Source organism: Hevea brasiliensis, chromosome 2 (assembly GCF_030052815.1).
Source record: "Hevea brasiliensis isolate MT/VB/25A 57/8 chromosome 2, ASM3005281v1, whole genome shotgun sequence".
NCBI classification, from domain to species: Eukaryota; Viridiplantae; Streptophyta; class Magnoliopsida; order Malpighiales; family Euphorbiaceae; genus Hevea; species Hevea brasiliensis.
This window is the reverse complement of record NC_079494.1, coordinates 9,940,544-9,957,699: the sequence shown is the minus strand read 5'-3', so window position 1 is coordinate 9,957,699 and position 17,156 is coordinate 9,940,544. Positions and strand designations below refer to the sequence as shown.

The window sequence follows — 17,156 nt, the reverse complement described above, 5'->3', positions numbered from 1 at the left end:
GCATATTACCATTTAACAATTAAATAAAACATACACACTAAAATTAAATTGAATATCTCATATTCAACTAAAAATTTAGATTTGAATCTCATTCAAATAAATTTAAAAATTCAGATTTGAATCTCATTTAAACAAATTTAAAAATTCAGATTTGAATCTCATTCAAACAAATTTAAAAATTTAGATTTGAATCTCATTCAAACAATTGAATCAAAATTTAATTGTGTGATTAAAATTCTTAATTAAACAATTTAATTAAGTATGAGCCTAATTATGGGCCTTAAGTCATACAACAATTGCATCATGAAGCCCAAACCATGCGCACACTTTAAATGGCCCAAAGCCATGGGCACCCATGGTGCAAACACACATGCCGCAACCTTTATTGGTCCAACCAGCAATTAATCAATAAACTTTTGATCAAATCACACAATTAAATCTTATATTAAACAATCTAAATAACAAATATAGTAGTTCTGATACCAATTGAAGGAGCGGAAGCATGTAAATTGTTAGATTAGAGCATTGAATTTCAAAAATTTCTTCTAGGATTTCATGCATCATGCCACATCCATTATGTGCCTAATCAATTTCAATGCTTAATTGCATATTAAAACACTTTTAATATGTATTAGGATCTATGTTTGCCATTTAAGATTTTTAAATTAACAAATTAATTCAATTGAACCCTAGTTTAGAAGAAAAATATGTGCACTAAACTTTTGATGCACTAGTGATGTAATTACCACCTTTAGGAAGTACCTAGGACCCCAAATATTATCCCTTTAGTTTGTCCACACCAAGATCATCAATGGGCAGCCCCCAATCTTGGTTCTCAAGCCTTGCCAACCAATTATAAATTAGGTTTTTGCCTTTAGAGAGGTTGTAGATGTGTATAGGACACTAGAAACAATTTCTAATAATTTTAATTCAAAGAAATTTGGGCAATTCTCTTTGAATTGATGAGAAAAGCGAAAGAGGAGAGGGAGAGCTATGTGTGCCGCCACCTTTAGGAGAGAATAAAAGTAAGTGTTTCTTCTTTTATTTTCCCTTTTATAATTAGGTCATCATTTAAACCTATTACCATATGTCACCACCACATTACATCTTATTTTTAATTAACTTAATCTCATTAAGCAAGTATCAAAGCTAAATTTAATCTTGACTTTGATCACCTTGCATGATAGGAAGACAAATGGCAAACTTATATGATACCATGTGTCACTATCTCATGGTGCCACATGTCACTCTGTGAAATGACCAAATTACCCTTATGTTGTAATTTTGAGTTCTCAACCCAAAATCATTATTTCTCCTCTTCTAATCAATTTATATCAAATATAAATCAATTAATTTCTCACAATTAAATTCATATTTAAACACTTTAAATATAAATTTAACTTATACTACACATTTAATAACCTAGATTTGGTTTCAAGCCATGCTAGGGACCTTGCAATCTTATTGCAAACCAAACCTATTTAATTAATCAATTAAACTCTTTAATTAATCAATTAAATTACATTTTACTTAGTGATTAACTTGTGTATGTGTGTGACTTACTAGGCTCATCACTAATTGGCAATGAGATATGATATTAACTCTTAATATCATCAGAACTCTTTTTTACCATAAATGATTTCTCTAAATCATTTTAGGCATCTCGTAGACCATGGTTGACACCTAGCATAGCATGCCATGGCCACCCAATCAGTAACAAGGAATACCTTTAAATGAACCTATAATCATATGTTACCATGCACTAAAATCTCTCTATTACAAAATCCCAATTCAAGCTGGAGTCATGGTTCATGTCAAACCCCATTTGCTATAAATATTATGCTCTCTTTTAATTCCAGTTCTTAATTAATTAGATTTTCTTGTCAGAAACTCTTTTCTAACAAAATCAGTCTGTCCTGGCCAGGAACTTGAAACATCAAGAACAATTAAATGAACATAGAATTTTATCTCTATTTACTTAGGGTAATAGATTCCATCTTGGTCAACACCTACCTCCATATATAACTAATAAGAGCCAACACCTGCCCATATACCCATACACAGTACAAGTATGAAAGCAGTATCAAACTCAAACCACCTATATACAAGATAATTGTGTTATCTCAGGTCTAAAGATTATATGCACTGATATGATATATGATAATGCATTGACAAAAATAAACTCCATGTGCTTGTCATATGCATCACTGGTTCGGCCTACTTATCATGTATAAGTGCCTATCATGTTTATTATATGGCATGAGACTCACCATTCCATCTTATTTATATCTCATATAAATACCTTGGGAACAAACATGAATACATTCTTTATGGATAAGTCATGTCCTGTGTGAAGTATCCTCGATTATGAACCAATTTATGATACTTTGTGCTAGAAATACTGTCACTCATATTCTTAACAATTTAAGAATAGAATTTCCAACAAAATATCAATTGACCTTTTCTATTACACATAAATACATTATGTGAACGGAAAAGTGAAATTGCACTTTGTTAATAAAATATGTACAAGATACATACTAAATGATATGCTTTAAGGCATATTACTAACACTCTTCTGCTACTTTTACTTTAATCTCATACCGTTTTAGCCATTTCTTGGTTTTAATGACCATTTGTTGGCAAAATTGGTATTGGGTGTTGTCTAAGCATTGTCAATTTGTTGAGAATTTGAGAAAATTTGTAAGAAATTGCAGGTACCTTGAATTTTTCTATTTTGAGAATGAATTTGGTACCTTTGTTTGGTTTGAGCTTTATTTGTGCACTTAGGATGCAATAGATACTCTGTTGATGTTGTGTCTATCTTCAGCTTTTATATGGTGAAAATGTTATTTACCACACCTATCATAGCACTTGACACAACACCTACTATATCATCTGGTACTACACTTGGTACAACACCTACCATAACACTTACTGCGGCACATGGTATAGCCCCTGCTACTAATACTGGTGCGGCCCCTCCCTTGGTCATATCTCCTCTGAGCACCTCTGTACTAGGGCTTTAGTTCCTCTTCTGTACTAAAGGTCTTTGCATAATCAAGCTTTTTGATATTCAGCATCAACCCTTTTTCTATATTAGCCAAAGATAGTTCTCCTCATTGAACCTATATTGAACCTTCCCAGTGCAGGGGAGACTCTTAAAATTTTTCCTTGACTAGGTACTGCAATCTTTACATGGAGGATTTGAGAACTTCCTTGTCAGGTGACAGTATCACCTTTCTCCTTTGGAAATACTAAGGAGTTATCTATCCATCCTTGTTCTAAAGCTACCAATTGACTTTAAGCTTCATCTAAGGATTTTCTGCATGCCATAATCATATTTTGATGTAATAAGTTCAAAACACATGTAATACTTGGATATTTGTTGAACAATAAGCCATGTTTTGGTTTTTATTTATGAATGAGAGTGGCCATAAAGCCTATTTGTTACCTTTTATCTACCTAATTACATATAAATAAATATTATAATGTGTTAGCTATCATGTCGGCTTTGTCTTTACATTAATTATAGGTGAGCCTAAGAAAAACTATGGGATTGACTATTTGAGTCTGTGGGTCAGCATAAGAGAGGATGTGGATCGGCCTTAGAAGTTTTATGTTCGATGTTATTCCATCGGTTTTTTGCAAGGTGCGATGACTTTGGACTTGCACAATTGCGTCATTTGAACTGTTATCTTAAAAACTTGAGCAATTGCAATTGTCATAAAAGGAATATGGACTATGGGAATATTGATCCCTCTTATATTACCCCCAGGGGGAATTTTGGGCTGGTGCCCCTCGAGTTCCCTAATACTCCTAGAAGTCAAGTTTGGCTCCTCCTACTTAAGGAATTAGTCATTAGAAGCTGCAAGAACTTGAAGACCAAATTTTTCCTCCATCGCCTGTAGGATTATTGGCTTGTTTAAAGTCTTAACAATTGAAATTGTGATATTAGGAAGCTGGACCATAGGTGCCAATACCTGGGACGTTAGTGCAGTTGGTTGAGGTACCTGCACTATAGATATGTTAGTTCCTCTATGATTATTGCCTTTCGAGTCTAATGTCACCTGGGGTATCTACAACAACATATGCATATCCAACACTCATTGCATCTTTTGCTGCTAACTCTAAATTTATTTCTTAAAACTTCAAATTTAGCTTTAGGCATGGCTTTGGTTATAAATCAGCATTTTGCATATTTGACATGGCCTTGGCTGTAGCATTATAACATTTGTTTATTAACATTAATGTATATTTTATTGTTATTTGCATTTTGCATTTATAGCTTGTTCTTAGTTTGACTTTGTTTTTCTGGATAAATCCTTGTTCTCCTCCTAATTTTTTCTTAGTTTATATTTGTCTTTTTTTTCTTCATATGACTGAATGAAAAGAGTCTTTGGCTGCCTTGCTTCAATCCTGCCTTCTGCTTGTGTATATTTTGTTAGGCATTCTTCTTGTTTTTTTTTTCATCTCACTTTTTTTTTTCTAGCACATAGTTTGTAAAGCATGACTCTTCATTTTTTTTTCATCTTCAATCTCTGTGATTCATAGCACTCTTTATCTCTCTCTCTCTCTCTCTCTCTCTCTCTATATATATATATATATATATATATATAGAGAGAGAGAGAGAGAGAGAGAGAGAGAGATATCTCTTCAACTTCTCTCAATTTCACAGGCCCTTAAGAAATACACTCCGATACCATTATTGGTTTTTTTTTTTTTTTTTAAAAAAGAGTGTCAACATAGATGAAAGAAAGACAACAAACGAAAGATTATAGTGAGATTGAACAATATCTACTAACTTTTATTGATCAACTTGGTATTTATATATCTCAAAATTTAACAAAGTGCACAAAAATCTCATTATATAATAACAACTACTAATACATCAAAAGAAAACTAATCAACCTCTTTAACTTATTCTTTTGTAACAACTTAGCATATTTTTTTGCTGTTACAACAAATGCATATCCAACAACATAACTGCCCACCAACAAAATTGAAAAGCCAAAAATAATATTAAATAAAACATAAGTTGTAATATCATCAAAACTCCATGCTTTAACCTCCATATCCATCTAATTAATATCAAAAATCACAAAATCAAATATTAGAGATGCCTTTTATTCTTTTTTTTTTTTTTGGTTCATTCTTATAATAACTATAATATTATGACAAAAACTTTTAAAACAAGATTTCTCTAATTACAAAAAATTTGCCTTTCTTTCTTTGCCTTCTTCATTTTTCAAAAACATCTTCTTTAAGTCACAAAATAAATATATCTTAACTAAAAATTATAGCCACCATAAATATTGTACCATCTTCCACCATATATCTCTTTCTTTGCTTTATTATCATCTTGGGTTGCAAATACATCTTCCATAAGAACTAATTTGTTCTTTTACCTTCTTGATACCTCTCATCTGTCTCGCATGAGAATCAGAAAATCAAAAGAAAAGAACTTATAATCATATCTCCCTAAATTCTGCAACTTTCTGACAACACTCACAATTTCTATAACCCCATTAATGCCTCTAAGAATCTCAACAATAAAAAAGTGTATAAACTCATAACTTTTTAATTGCAACATAAAGGTTTTCTAAAAATTTCAATAATTTTAGGAAGAACAATACAATTCTTCAATTTTTCTAGCAATAACAAAGCACTCACTATCCTTCAATTTAGGTTCAAGTTTGCTTCTTTTTTGGATATCATATCAACGAGCTTCCAATCTTCAATTGGTGTTCTTGATCAATCTTATTACTTAGAAAACTTTTAAAATATTTTTTTTAAAAATATGCAAGTGTGGAATTTCCACATCGATAAAAGATGGGATAAGTGAAATGGGATGAGTGAGAGACATATAAGTGAGAAGGACTCATTACCTTAAGATTTTGGATTAGATGTGATGTCGAGCTTATGAGTGTATTCTTTCATAAGGCTCATTAAGAAGGATTCTCTCTAGACACTTTAAGCTCCCTAGATCTCTAACAAGTGATATTAGACTCGATGGTTTGGTAAGGGAAGAGTATGGAAATGGTGGTTAGTGATTCCCATGATGCTCTAACATGTGGATGGAAAGGAGACTCCTGGTAGGCTCAATGGAGCAAGAAGGCACTCTTCTAGAGAAGAGCAGACCGATAGAGTGAAGACTTTCGATTCACGTGATAGTGGAACATGTGATGGCTCTGGCGTGGCTCGTAAAGGTGCATGCTCGAATGGTTTTGGTGGAGTAATTGGGGAAAGAGGGAGATTGTTGGAAATATACAAGTGTGGAATTCCCTTATCGGAAAAAGATAGGATGAGTGAGAGACATATAAGTGGGAAGGACCCATTGCCTTAAGGTTTTAGGTTAGATATGGTGTTGAGCCCATGAGTGTGTTCTTTCATAAGACCCATAAAAAAGGATTCTCTCCAAGCGTTTTGGGCTCCCCAAATCTCTAATATTTTTCTTTTTTGGAATATTGGTGGCATCCATTCTTGGCTTTTAGCTCCAAGCAATTTCACCAATCTATATTAAGTTTCATCAAATAACTTTCTCTAATCTTCCTTCATCTTTTGTTGAATTTTTCTTTGATTTTCTATCATTTGTTGACATTTATTTCATTTTCTTCAAAAATCGATAAATCATTTTATCTGGAATTTGGAATCTTTGGGAAAACTTTGGAATGGATCCTTAAGATTTCTTACTTTGCCTTGCATTATTGTAGATAGATTGGAAGTTAAAGAGAGAAGGAAAAACAAAATTGAGGAGGGAAAGAATGAGAAAGCGAGAGAAATAAGAAGAAAGGAAGGTAAAGAAGAGAGATTGAAAATAGAAATAGAGGGAGGGCAAGAAGCATAATTCCTATCATTTCAGCCTACTTTGATATTGCTAAGCCTTAGGATTTTGGTGGCTTAACCAAGGTGTTTGGACAATTAGAAAGAAAGGGAAATTAAGGGGAAGTAAGAAATAAAAGAGAGAAAAGAGAAGAAATAGCAGAGAAAGAGAAGAGGAAGAATGGGAAAAGGAGAAAGAAAGAGAGGAGAGAATTAGAGTTGAGACAATAGCTAGAGAATTTATATGTTGATCACATAACTTTCTTGATAAAAAAAAATTATTATTATATATCTCCCTTAGCTCATGTGCTAGAAATTATGAGAGGTTAACAATAAATTCTATAAAGCTATTTGGGAAGTTGACTTGCCACATTAAAAATTATTTTTTCTTACACGTCAGCAAAATGGGTCCCATATTATGAAAAATAAACAAAAAATTAACAAAATCTCCCTCCACCTAATTAACAATGATGAAAAAATCATCGATGACTAGCTTGATTTCTAGCTATTTTTCGCCATTTCATTCCCAAGTATTGACTTTGCAATACCTTAAAGGTTATTCTCAACCTATTTAACCCTTCCTTGGCTTGGTTTTAAAACCATTGACAATCATTAATGAATGACATAATGTGAATATACACTAGCCTCAGCATTGTCGAGATCTCAGCTTTCAAACATGACTAGTAGCAATAGTTAAGGTAGCTAGAGGAGGTAGATCACTCAAACTCAAAGAACCATCGAAGCTTTGAGCCTCAATTTGTCTTGAACCACCATGACCAATGACGTGTGCAATACACTGCCATGATCATTGCCTTGAAATGAGTCAAATTGTGTGACACCCCGAAACTCTATTGTTGGCAAAGGATCTAACGACGCCCATTAGCTAGACACCTGTTGCGAAAATTTAATTTTTAACTTTTATTTTTCTAACGTGAGATTCACTTGTTGACATGCAACTAATGACTTTTAATTTGATTATGGGTTATCAATTAAATGCCAACTGTGTGTTACTATAAGGTATTAAAGTTTCACGAAATAAATTAAGCGTCACTTATTTTTACTATTCGGTGGTACAAGTGTTTATACTAGTGAATAAAGGTTGAGAGATTGAATCATGAAATGCTTACCCTCCTAACTTTTAAGGTAATGTTTAGTGTTTTGATTAGGATTAAAAAGATGATACCACTATTTTTACATTTAACCGTTAATATAATAGTTATTTTTATCAAACACTTCTATTTTAAACTACTATATAAATAACAAACTATTAACGGCTGACAGTTAGTAAAATAACTAATATCAACTAGAATAACGCCTTTATACTAATCTCAAGAAACAAAAGAAAAGTGACTTCTAAATATATCCATAATAGAGAGCTCCATTTTCATTAATACTTTATATCTTCTTTTCAATACAGCAGAAAAAAAAAAAAAAAAAACGATATTTATACCTCCAAGGGGCTCTTTGAATTATTACTTTCCTAAAAGCCCACCAATTTTTGAGAATCAATGCAGTGAAATATCATAAACAAAAAAGTGAACAATCAACAAAACAAGGCAACTGAGAGGATATTTGTCTTAAATTCATAAGTTGGTCAAATTATTTTATAAGTTTTAAAAATAAGAATGTATTAATCTTAACTTATAACCTTGTTAAATCAGCTTATAAACTCGAAAAATAAGCTTATCTATTTATAACATTTTTGAGCTTATAAGTCGATCCTATAAGCTAAAAAAAAAAAAAGTTAGGGTGATTAATTCTTCATTTTGGTGCTTATATACTAGTTTGATTAAGTATTTTATCATAATGCCTTCATTTAATTTTTAAAATTTTAATACATATCTTATTTTTAAGTTTTTAGTTATTTTACGTAATTTAAGCTCAAATTAGATTATAAGCTATTTTTCAAAAGGTAAGCCAAGCACTATAAGTTTACTTGTTTGTTTATAACATTTTTTACACTCATGAATTGAGTTATAAGCTAAAAAAAAAGAATAAAAAAAACACTAGGGTGGGATACTAGCTATCAATTTTTAGTACTTATAAGTCATATGTTTATAAACTAATTTGACAAGTATTTTATTATGTTATTCTTAATATACTCATAAAATTTTACCACATATATCATTTAATATCTTTTTTTTAATAATTTTAATAATATATGTATTTATAAACTATTTTTATACTCAATGTGTTAATTTTGTATTGATTACTTATAAACATTTTAACTTGACATTTAATTACTTAAAATTTTAAATACTCATAATCTTAGTTTAACTAATTATCATAAATTAAATCAAACATTCTCAAAATTCAAGCCGAAATAAAGGTCATCCAATTCATGACAAGCCCAAACAAGGCTGCAGATCTCACGATCGTTGGTGTCGGGCCTTCAGAAATTAATTAGGCTGTCAAGTTATAAGGAAATTCCTTAACATTTAATAAAGTAACCTTTATGTTATAGATTAAAATTAATTGACACTACCATGTTCAATAATTATGGACCAAATCAAGGAAACAAAGAAAACCACATACTACAATCCCTCTTCACAATTCAACAAAAAAGGATACATCTTGCATTTCTTTAGGTAAATGTTCCATTATCATGCCCATGATACACGCATCCACATTCAGAACATCTAGAACAATGAGTATCTAATCAATCTATTTTTCTTATTTTCCTTTTCCTTTCATTCTATGCATTTTACAACAGAGGAACAGCAAATTTTATCACCCCAAAATTATCAGCCAGTAGAATTAATTAGTGTATAAATGCACGCTAGAACCATCCAGCCCCAGATGAAAACTTTTGAGATCACAATGGCTGAAGCTCTCGTTCAGGAACAACACCAACACGCTCATACGTACCAAGTGCTCGTTGTCTATGTCTCCATACCATCCATATGCCAATACCTGATAAACAAACAAGCAGGGCTGACAAAACTCCAATTGCCACTACTACGAAGTGTTTCTGCCACCATGTCCTGCAATTGCACCAGAGCAGCAGCCTAAGTTAAAACACCCACTATAGTCAAACCCTATATCCACAAATGCTCAGAACAATTATAACAGCTATGGAATCAAAACGCAAGGCACTGGTTAGAACTCTAAACCATGCAGCTAAACTTTTAGGATTTCTAACAATCCTAGCACCCAATAAACAAGATGCTTAATTTCAACATAAAGGAATGTAAAAATTTAGAAGCAATTCAAAACTTAGGACCTATTTGGTATTGTTGTTGAAACTACAGTTGAGAAAAATGCTTTTTTAAATATGTTAATTAGTGGGTATTTAAAATTCATTTAAAATTAAATTTGATATCTTCTAGTTATAAGAACTCAAAAATAACAAAACAGTTTTTTCCAAACTGCTTTTTTCAACAACATCTAAAATGACGCTTTTTCTGAAAAGCACTTTTTGTGTCCAGAACCTCAATGCCAAACAGGGCTTTAGCATTTGAGTTGTACGTTACAAAAATAACTACAAAAGGACACAACATACAGCTTTCTTTGAGGCTCAATCTTCCATTCCAACAATTGGTAGCTCCCAAATTTCTCAGGAAACTGCAGTCGATGATCCCTTAACTGCAGAATTATGTTCTGCACACAATAAAATTAACAGGCAGACATTATAATATAATAGACTGCACATGGGGAGCAATCGAGTTGTATGTAAACTATCTTCTCGTAATGGCATGATTACCATTGCAGTGGTATTAGAAATGTAATCAGCAGATTCAGCAGCAAAGATGCCCCATCTAACACGGTAATTATTTCCTTCTGAGGAGAAATTCAACATACGAACCTGAAAATCAAGCAATTGATGAGTGTTGGAACAAATCATGTTTACGCATAATTTGATAATGCCGAGTAATACATATAGTTACACACCAATAATAGAATTGGAAATATAGAACCACCAAACAACACTATGTTGATCCACACTTGAGTTTGATTGTGTGCTAAACAGTAATTACTAACTATTCATTACTAAGATCAATTTCTTAGCTAAGGTAATAAGATTAGGGACCTCCTCATGTGCAGGGGTTAAAACAGCTTATATCATGCCATGGCACGATAACTTAGACCATACCTGCAAATTAGCAACTTCCAACTCAAGGGCAATGAAATCCGCTATTTCAGATAAGTTGGGCTTTATGTAAGAGTTGTTGACACTAATCAACATATCAAATGTTATAATTCCAATTCGAACTTCGCCTGAAAACACACATTGGGAGTCAAAATATTAGAGATTCAATAAAATAAGCTGCAACACGATTTATACATCAAAAAGCATGTTGACAGTAGTCTCAATTCAACAACTATTCGTCAATCCCAAACCAAAGCATGATAAACTGTACATGACAATGGTTGAGAAAACTACCTTACTAGCTAATCAATAATGACAACCATCATAATTCATACACCCATAAATATTAAGTGTGTTTTACAGGAAACAAGAATAAGTTCATTATAGTTATTTCCCATCTATTATAAAGTATCAAAAGTATGCAAACTAAGAAGGCATGCAAAAAGATAGAATACAAAAACTTATTTGACTATTTTTGAATATAGACAACGAAGATCAAATGAAACAAGGACAACTGTGGACTTGAAAATAAAAAAGGAACCTGGCTGAGAGGTGCCATAATTGTTTTTCAGATCATATTCAGCACGTTTTCAAACTACTAAGGTTCCAAGCACGTGATAGTAAGGCCAAAAAAAAAAAAAAAAAAAAACAACTGAAAATTTCTGCTTTTACCCAAAGTCCTGCCTCAACTCCCATTATAATAAAGTATGGAGTGTACAAGGCTATGAGCTTACCTGGAACGAAATCTGAAGGCAATCTGCTTGGAGCTTGAGCAGGAGGCATTCCTTCACTTCTGTTACCACTAGGGGAAACTACATGTGCAGGCACAGGCACACCAGAAACTTTAAGTCTCTTCCATAGTTCAGAACAATTAGTTTTCCAAAAACCGATCTTATCACTCTCCCGATCATAAGTCACAAGAGTATTCCGTACTATAATTCCTGTCTCAAATAGCAACAATGTGAGAGGAACAGAGAAGTAGAAATGGAGGTTTACAATAAACCATAACTTTTCCTACGTAAGTAGAATTTAGAGTATTGGATTCAGCCACAATAATTGTAAATATCATGACAAGCAAGGCAGAGAGAGAACGAAAAGTGTATTCAGTAAATGATTTATACCTCCTAACAGAGTAGTTTGATCATTCCCATTCTGGAAAATTCCCAAGCAATATGCACCGCTAACCTTTGTATGCTTTGGACCATATCATGTAGAGAAAAGGGGAAACAGAGATAAACAAGAAGAAGACAAGTGTTACAGTGCAAATGAAGGACAAATTGAAATGACAGCAGATGACCCCAGTGGGGGTATGGCGGGAGGGTGTTAAGAAGAAATGTTAGAATTATAACTAGTCAAATTACCCGGAAAAGGTAGTTCTCTGGGGACAGGGACAACCTTTGACCATTGCTGAATACCATATTAACCTCAGGAAAAGCTTTTGGCAGTTGAGAAACATCCCTTAGTAACATTAAGTGAAAAGAGAACATTTATCAAATCTTAGATCCAAGAAAACATTAATGAGAAATGCTAGACATAAATATTTTTCTTTTGTTAAAGACAATACCTTCCAGCACCAGCAAAACAAATATCATTGTAATTTGGATCAGGGCCATGGATCTGTTTAAGGAATTGGACTTCCTTCATAATCTGCATTCAGTACAACAACAAAGCATAAAGACAACTTACAATAAAATTCTAGCCATAAAGATTAGCTTACAGTTGACAAATATATCATCACACTGTTTAAAAGTGCTGCTAGAAATTCTCAGAAGAATATAAGAAAATTAGCATAGCAGCAATTTGAAAGTAATAATTAAAATTAGAAGCCATTTTGAAATTCTGTGTATAAAAAATATGATTCTTTAGTTCATGAATGTCCGACAAGTATTATAAGCACTATAAGATTAATTTAGTTGGCATGTATATTTAACAGATCTGTCATCATCCCATTAACATGTACCATTGCTGGCATGTTTTTTACAGCCTTGACAAACCAGTGAGAACTGTAGATGGTACTCCATGGTAGAATTACAGGTATATTATATGGTCATTAATTGAAAGCAATACATGATAAGCCAGTGAAGAACAATACAACAGAATACAAACTTGACTTTTGAACCAACTAAAGCAAGAGAATATTGAACTGAACACTATAATATCTTACAGCATGCTTGAATGCAAGAAAAGCTTCTTCTGGAAGGTACGCATATGTAGTTCCACTGTCCAAAACTGTTCCATGCTTTCCATCAAAGACTCCTGGGTTTAGCTTCAATCGCTTCCCAGCCACAAGTAGTTCCTTCAGCTTAATATTGTAATATGGACTGTCATCATCCAAAAACTACAGTAAATGTGTGAGATGCACTAAAATAGACTTCTAAGAAAAATCAATCGATGACCATGATGTCAAGAAAGCATCATACCTACGGTAAGGGTCTGATTGGGTAAAAACCATATCAGGGGGTGGAGAAATCCTACCAAGAACCATTGCCCCACCGCCCACATCCATCCCACCATAACATAAAGAAAATGAGTCACTAATAACATCCTTTTCAACAAGCTGGTCTACAACACTGAGCCGACCACGACCCAACCCCATTATTCCATCAGCACGTTGGCTCAAAAGGTCACCAGTTTCGACATTTTCACAGCCAAAAACAGCGTGCTTAGGTGTGAGCTCACTTTCATTTCCAAAAGAAATAACATCCTCAGCAAGCACACCACTGCTAGAACTCATCTCAGCATACCGTCTCTCATAAGTGCATTGCTTTCCCTCGTCATCACAGTTACAACTGGGATTGCACTTTATAGGTTTGTAGGTGCTAGATGCCTCTGGTTGGAACCTTGGATCCTAGATAACAACAAATATAGCTCTTAAACGATTAATTCTCATTTGACACAATAAACTCAATCTGCAAAAGAAAGGGGAATTCTACCAAGGATGTTCCTCAAAATTGCGGAAAATTCTAAGTAGTAAAGAAACGAAATAAGATTTCGATATGCCTGCTAAAAATAGAAATAGAAATTCTAGAAATCCACTTCTAATTCTTTATTCTCAGAGTCTCAGCTAAATAAAACCATGTCAGTAATAAAGTAGATGACACCAATCCACAATTGCATAAATGCAAAATTACACATATTCGAGAAAGAAGAACTGTAGCGCATAGTTCCATTGATGAAAATAATACAAAACCTTTATAGCACGCGAATGAGAACAGACCTGATGCTTGCCGCATTGTTCACATGTAGAGCACGGAACATATGTTACAGTACTGCCTGTATCCACAATAAGAGCGAATTCCTGTGGAGGTGTCCCAATAAATAGCCTCGTAGTATAGTAACTGATAAAAAGAACCAACAAAATCAGCTATATAATTCAATTGAACAAACCAAATGCTACAATATATACAGTGAAGACGAGGATAGAATACCCGTTAGAGAGGAGATCGTCGTAGAGGCGCATACGAGCGTTGGGGAGGTCAGAATTTTGGAGTTGCCGCCTGTTATAGTCGCTGCTGAATACTTTACGATGAGAGGAAACGTTAGGGGTTGAGAGATGGAGGGGAATTATCACCGGGAGCCTCTGATTGTCGAAATCGAGAGCTGAAGAAACGAAGCCTTGAATGATTAACAGAATCAACGAGTAATAGAGGATGGAAGAGCGCGGCCAAGCCATGGCGGAGACAACAGTCAACGAAGGATGAGTTGGAAACTGGTAGAGAGGATCGAAGAAAGAAGTAATGGCAAATGGCTGCAATTGTCGGTAGAGTAACTAACCAATCAAAAGGAATTCAGCCAGTCAAACAGCTAGTTTTCTTCTCCCCTCCGTAATCAATTTTAAATTCTCTATTTTCTTTTTTAAAAATTATTTTTAATTAATATTATAAAATAAAATAGAAAACTAATAATTATAAAATATTAAAGAAATATTATTTATTGATATTAAATAATTTATTTTAAAAAAAATTTTAACTATAATTTTTTTTACCTATTTCAAGAAATTTTTATTTTAAATATTATAAATAATTTTAATCCAAAAATAGTAAGAAATTAAATAGGATTTGATTTGGATTGGTTTGGAACAAATAACACTATATAATATTATAATGAAGGGTAATAATAGAAGTCACTTTCAAGTTTCAACAATAAGCTCAAGCTAATTGATATTTTTTAAAATTTTGAAATTTTGAGTTTAATTTTAGTCTAAGCTAATTGTATTAAAAAAAATCACTGTGAATGAGAGTAGGAGAAGGTAAAAGACTTGTAAAATAGAAAGTTTAGTAAAAATAAAAATCTAAATTGATCGCATAATAAAATCCCATTTATCTATTTTATAAAAAACTATTAGATACTGTTCTTCTCTTTTATAGGTGTAGGATGAAGATATCAGGGGTTGGATCTGCAAGATAAAGAGAACACTAGGTGAGTTAGTTAATCACCGTTCCAAAATGCTTTGATGTAAATTATTATTAGGATTAAAAGTCTGTTATTGAGTGGAACCATGAGTCCACTTTGTTGATTGAGTTCTCATATGGATGAAACTGTGATTACGATGGATATCATAAGATTCTTATTCTCATAAAATGATCTGAGAATTATAAATATGATTGAGTAATTCTTTGTCTGAGTGCGTGAGTATCTGATTGTTACTTGATTCAAGTCACACGTTATTCGTTAATCGATAATCAGTTATTCGTCTTTTTGTGCTATTTTAGTGGTTGTAAAAGGGTGCATGCCTTCCCTATCTTATATGCATGTGTATGCGTGTTCTTAACTAATTAAAAAAATATAAATTTGAGTATATTTAATGGGGTGTCTATTTGCTTCCAGATGACTAGGCTAATCCTTCCAAAACTCACATAAGTTGTGCATAACTTGCATATGTGATATAAAGTTACGTTTGATAGAAAGTAATGTAATATAATGTAATCAATTATGTAATACAATCAAAATTATTATATAATGTAGTGTAATTATCATTACTTTCCTATATTTGATTACAAAATAAAAAATATAAGTAGTGTAATGTAATAATAATTTTAATTTTAATATTTAATTTATTTATAATATTAATAATAAATGGTAGAAGTTACAGTAATTGATAGTTAAGTGGTAGTATTAAGTTAATTGGTGGTGGTGGTGGCGACGACAGTGGTGATGGTGGCAAGATGAGGTAGTCATAGTGGCTAGGTAGTGATAGAGGTAATAGTGACTAAGTGGTGATAGCGATGGTAAAGTGATGGTAGTGGTGGTGATGACAGTTGTAGTGGTGATTGTGGTGGTGGTGGTGACAACGTGAGGTGGTGATGGTAGTAGCAGTGGTAGCCAAGTAATAGTGATGGTAGTAACAGCGGTAGCCAAGTAGTAATGGTAGTAGTAGTAACAATAAATAAATAAAAAATCAAAATAAGTATTTATAATTACATTCATTTTTATATGCAATAATCATTACGTTATTTAAGTATAGTTGATTATATTATATAATTGCCATTCTATTGCATGAAAATTTTTTGTGTAACCAAACAATATAATCAAATATGCAATATAATCATAATTACATTATAACTTTGATTACGCCGTTCCAAACACAGCCTAAAGTTTAGCATTTTTTGATAAAATTATCACAATTTTATCAAAAGATGTGTGCCTTTCCTATCTCGCATGTTTATGTGTGTTTTTAACCAATTAAAAAAATATATATATATAGATATAAAAAAACGGCTATCAATTTATTAATAGATATCATTCATAATTTGTAAAGATAATATATCTAAGTCATCTCTTTGAAAATCATTAGCACAGTGCTATCACTCTAATTTCAATTGAATAAAACTATCATCAAAGGCTTTGCTTTGCGGAAAATATTTTTATATAAAACATATTTCACATTTTTAGCATTCTCGATACTTAAAAAGTGGGTCAATAAAAATAAAGTTATTTTAAAGAAAATGACTTTTTTCCTTTAAAAAAAAAATAACTTTTCTAGCTTCAATAATCCTATTAAAATATAAAACAGTTACATATATGATATAAATATCTATCATTAGTTTAATAGTACAGTTAAAAAATAAAAATATATTCTTCAAAAAAAATTTTCATAAAAAACTTTCTATGTATAAGTTATTTTATGAAAAACACAGAACCTAAATAAACAATTAATGTTATCATAGCTTAATAATAAGCACATGGAAGAGATTATGTTTTTTTTTTTTTTTTTTATCAGAAACATGGAAGAGATTATAACTTC

At 32.2% G+C, this 17,156-nt stretch overlaps 1 protein-coding gene across 1 annotated transcript; it reads right to left on the bottom strand.

Moving 5' to 3' along the window:
• Positions 1–9,375: 9,375 nt before the first annotated feature.
• LOC110672972 (aspartic proteinase 36) lies at positions 9,376–14,693 on the bottom strand. Its single transcript, XM_021835930.2, has 12 exons — positions 14,341–14,693; positions 14,130–14,250; positions 13,333–13,760; positions 13,077–13,233; positions 12,477–12,559; positions 12,274–12,370; positions 12,034–12,106; positions 11,647–11,853; positions 10,916–11,040; positions 10,526–10,627; positions 10,325–10,422; positions 9,376–9,806 (listed from the first exon to the last, which is right to left on the bottom strand). The coding sequence occupies exons 1-12, from the start codon at positions 14,583–14,585 to the stop codon at positions 9,638–9,640; spliced, it is 1,905 nt and encodes a 634-aa protein (XP_021691622.2). The 5' UTR covers positions 14,586–14,693; the 3' UTR covers positions 9,376–9,637.
• Positions 14,694–17,156: the final 2,463 nt, after the last annotated feature.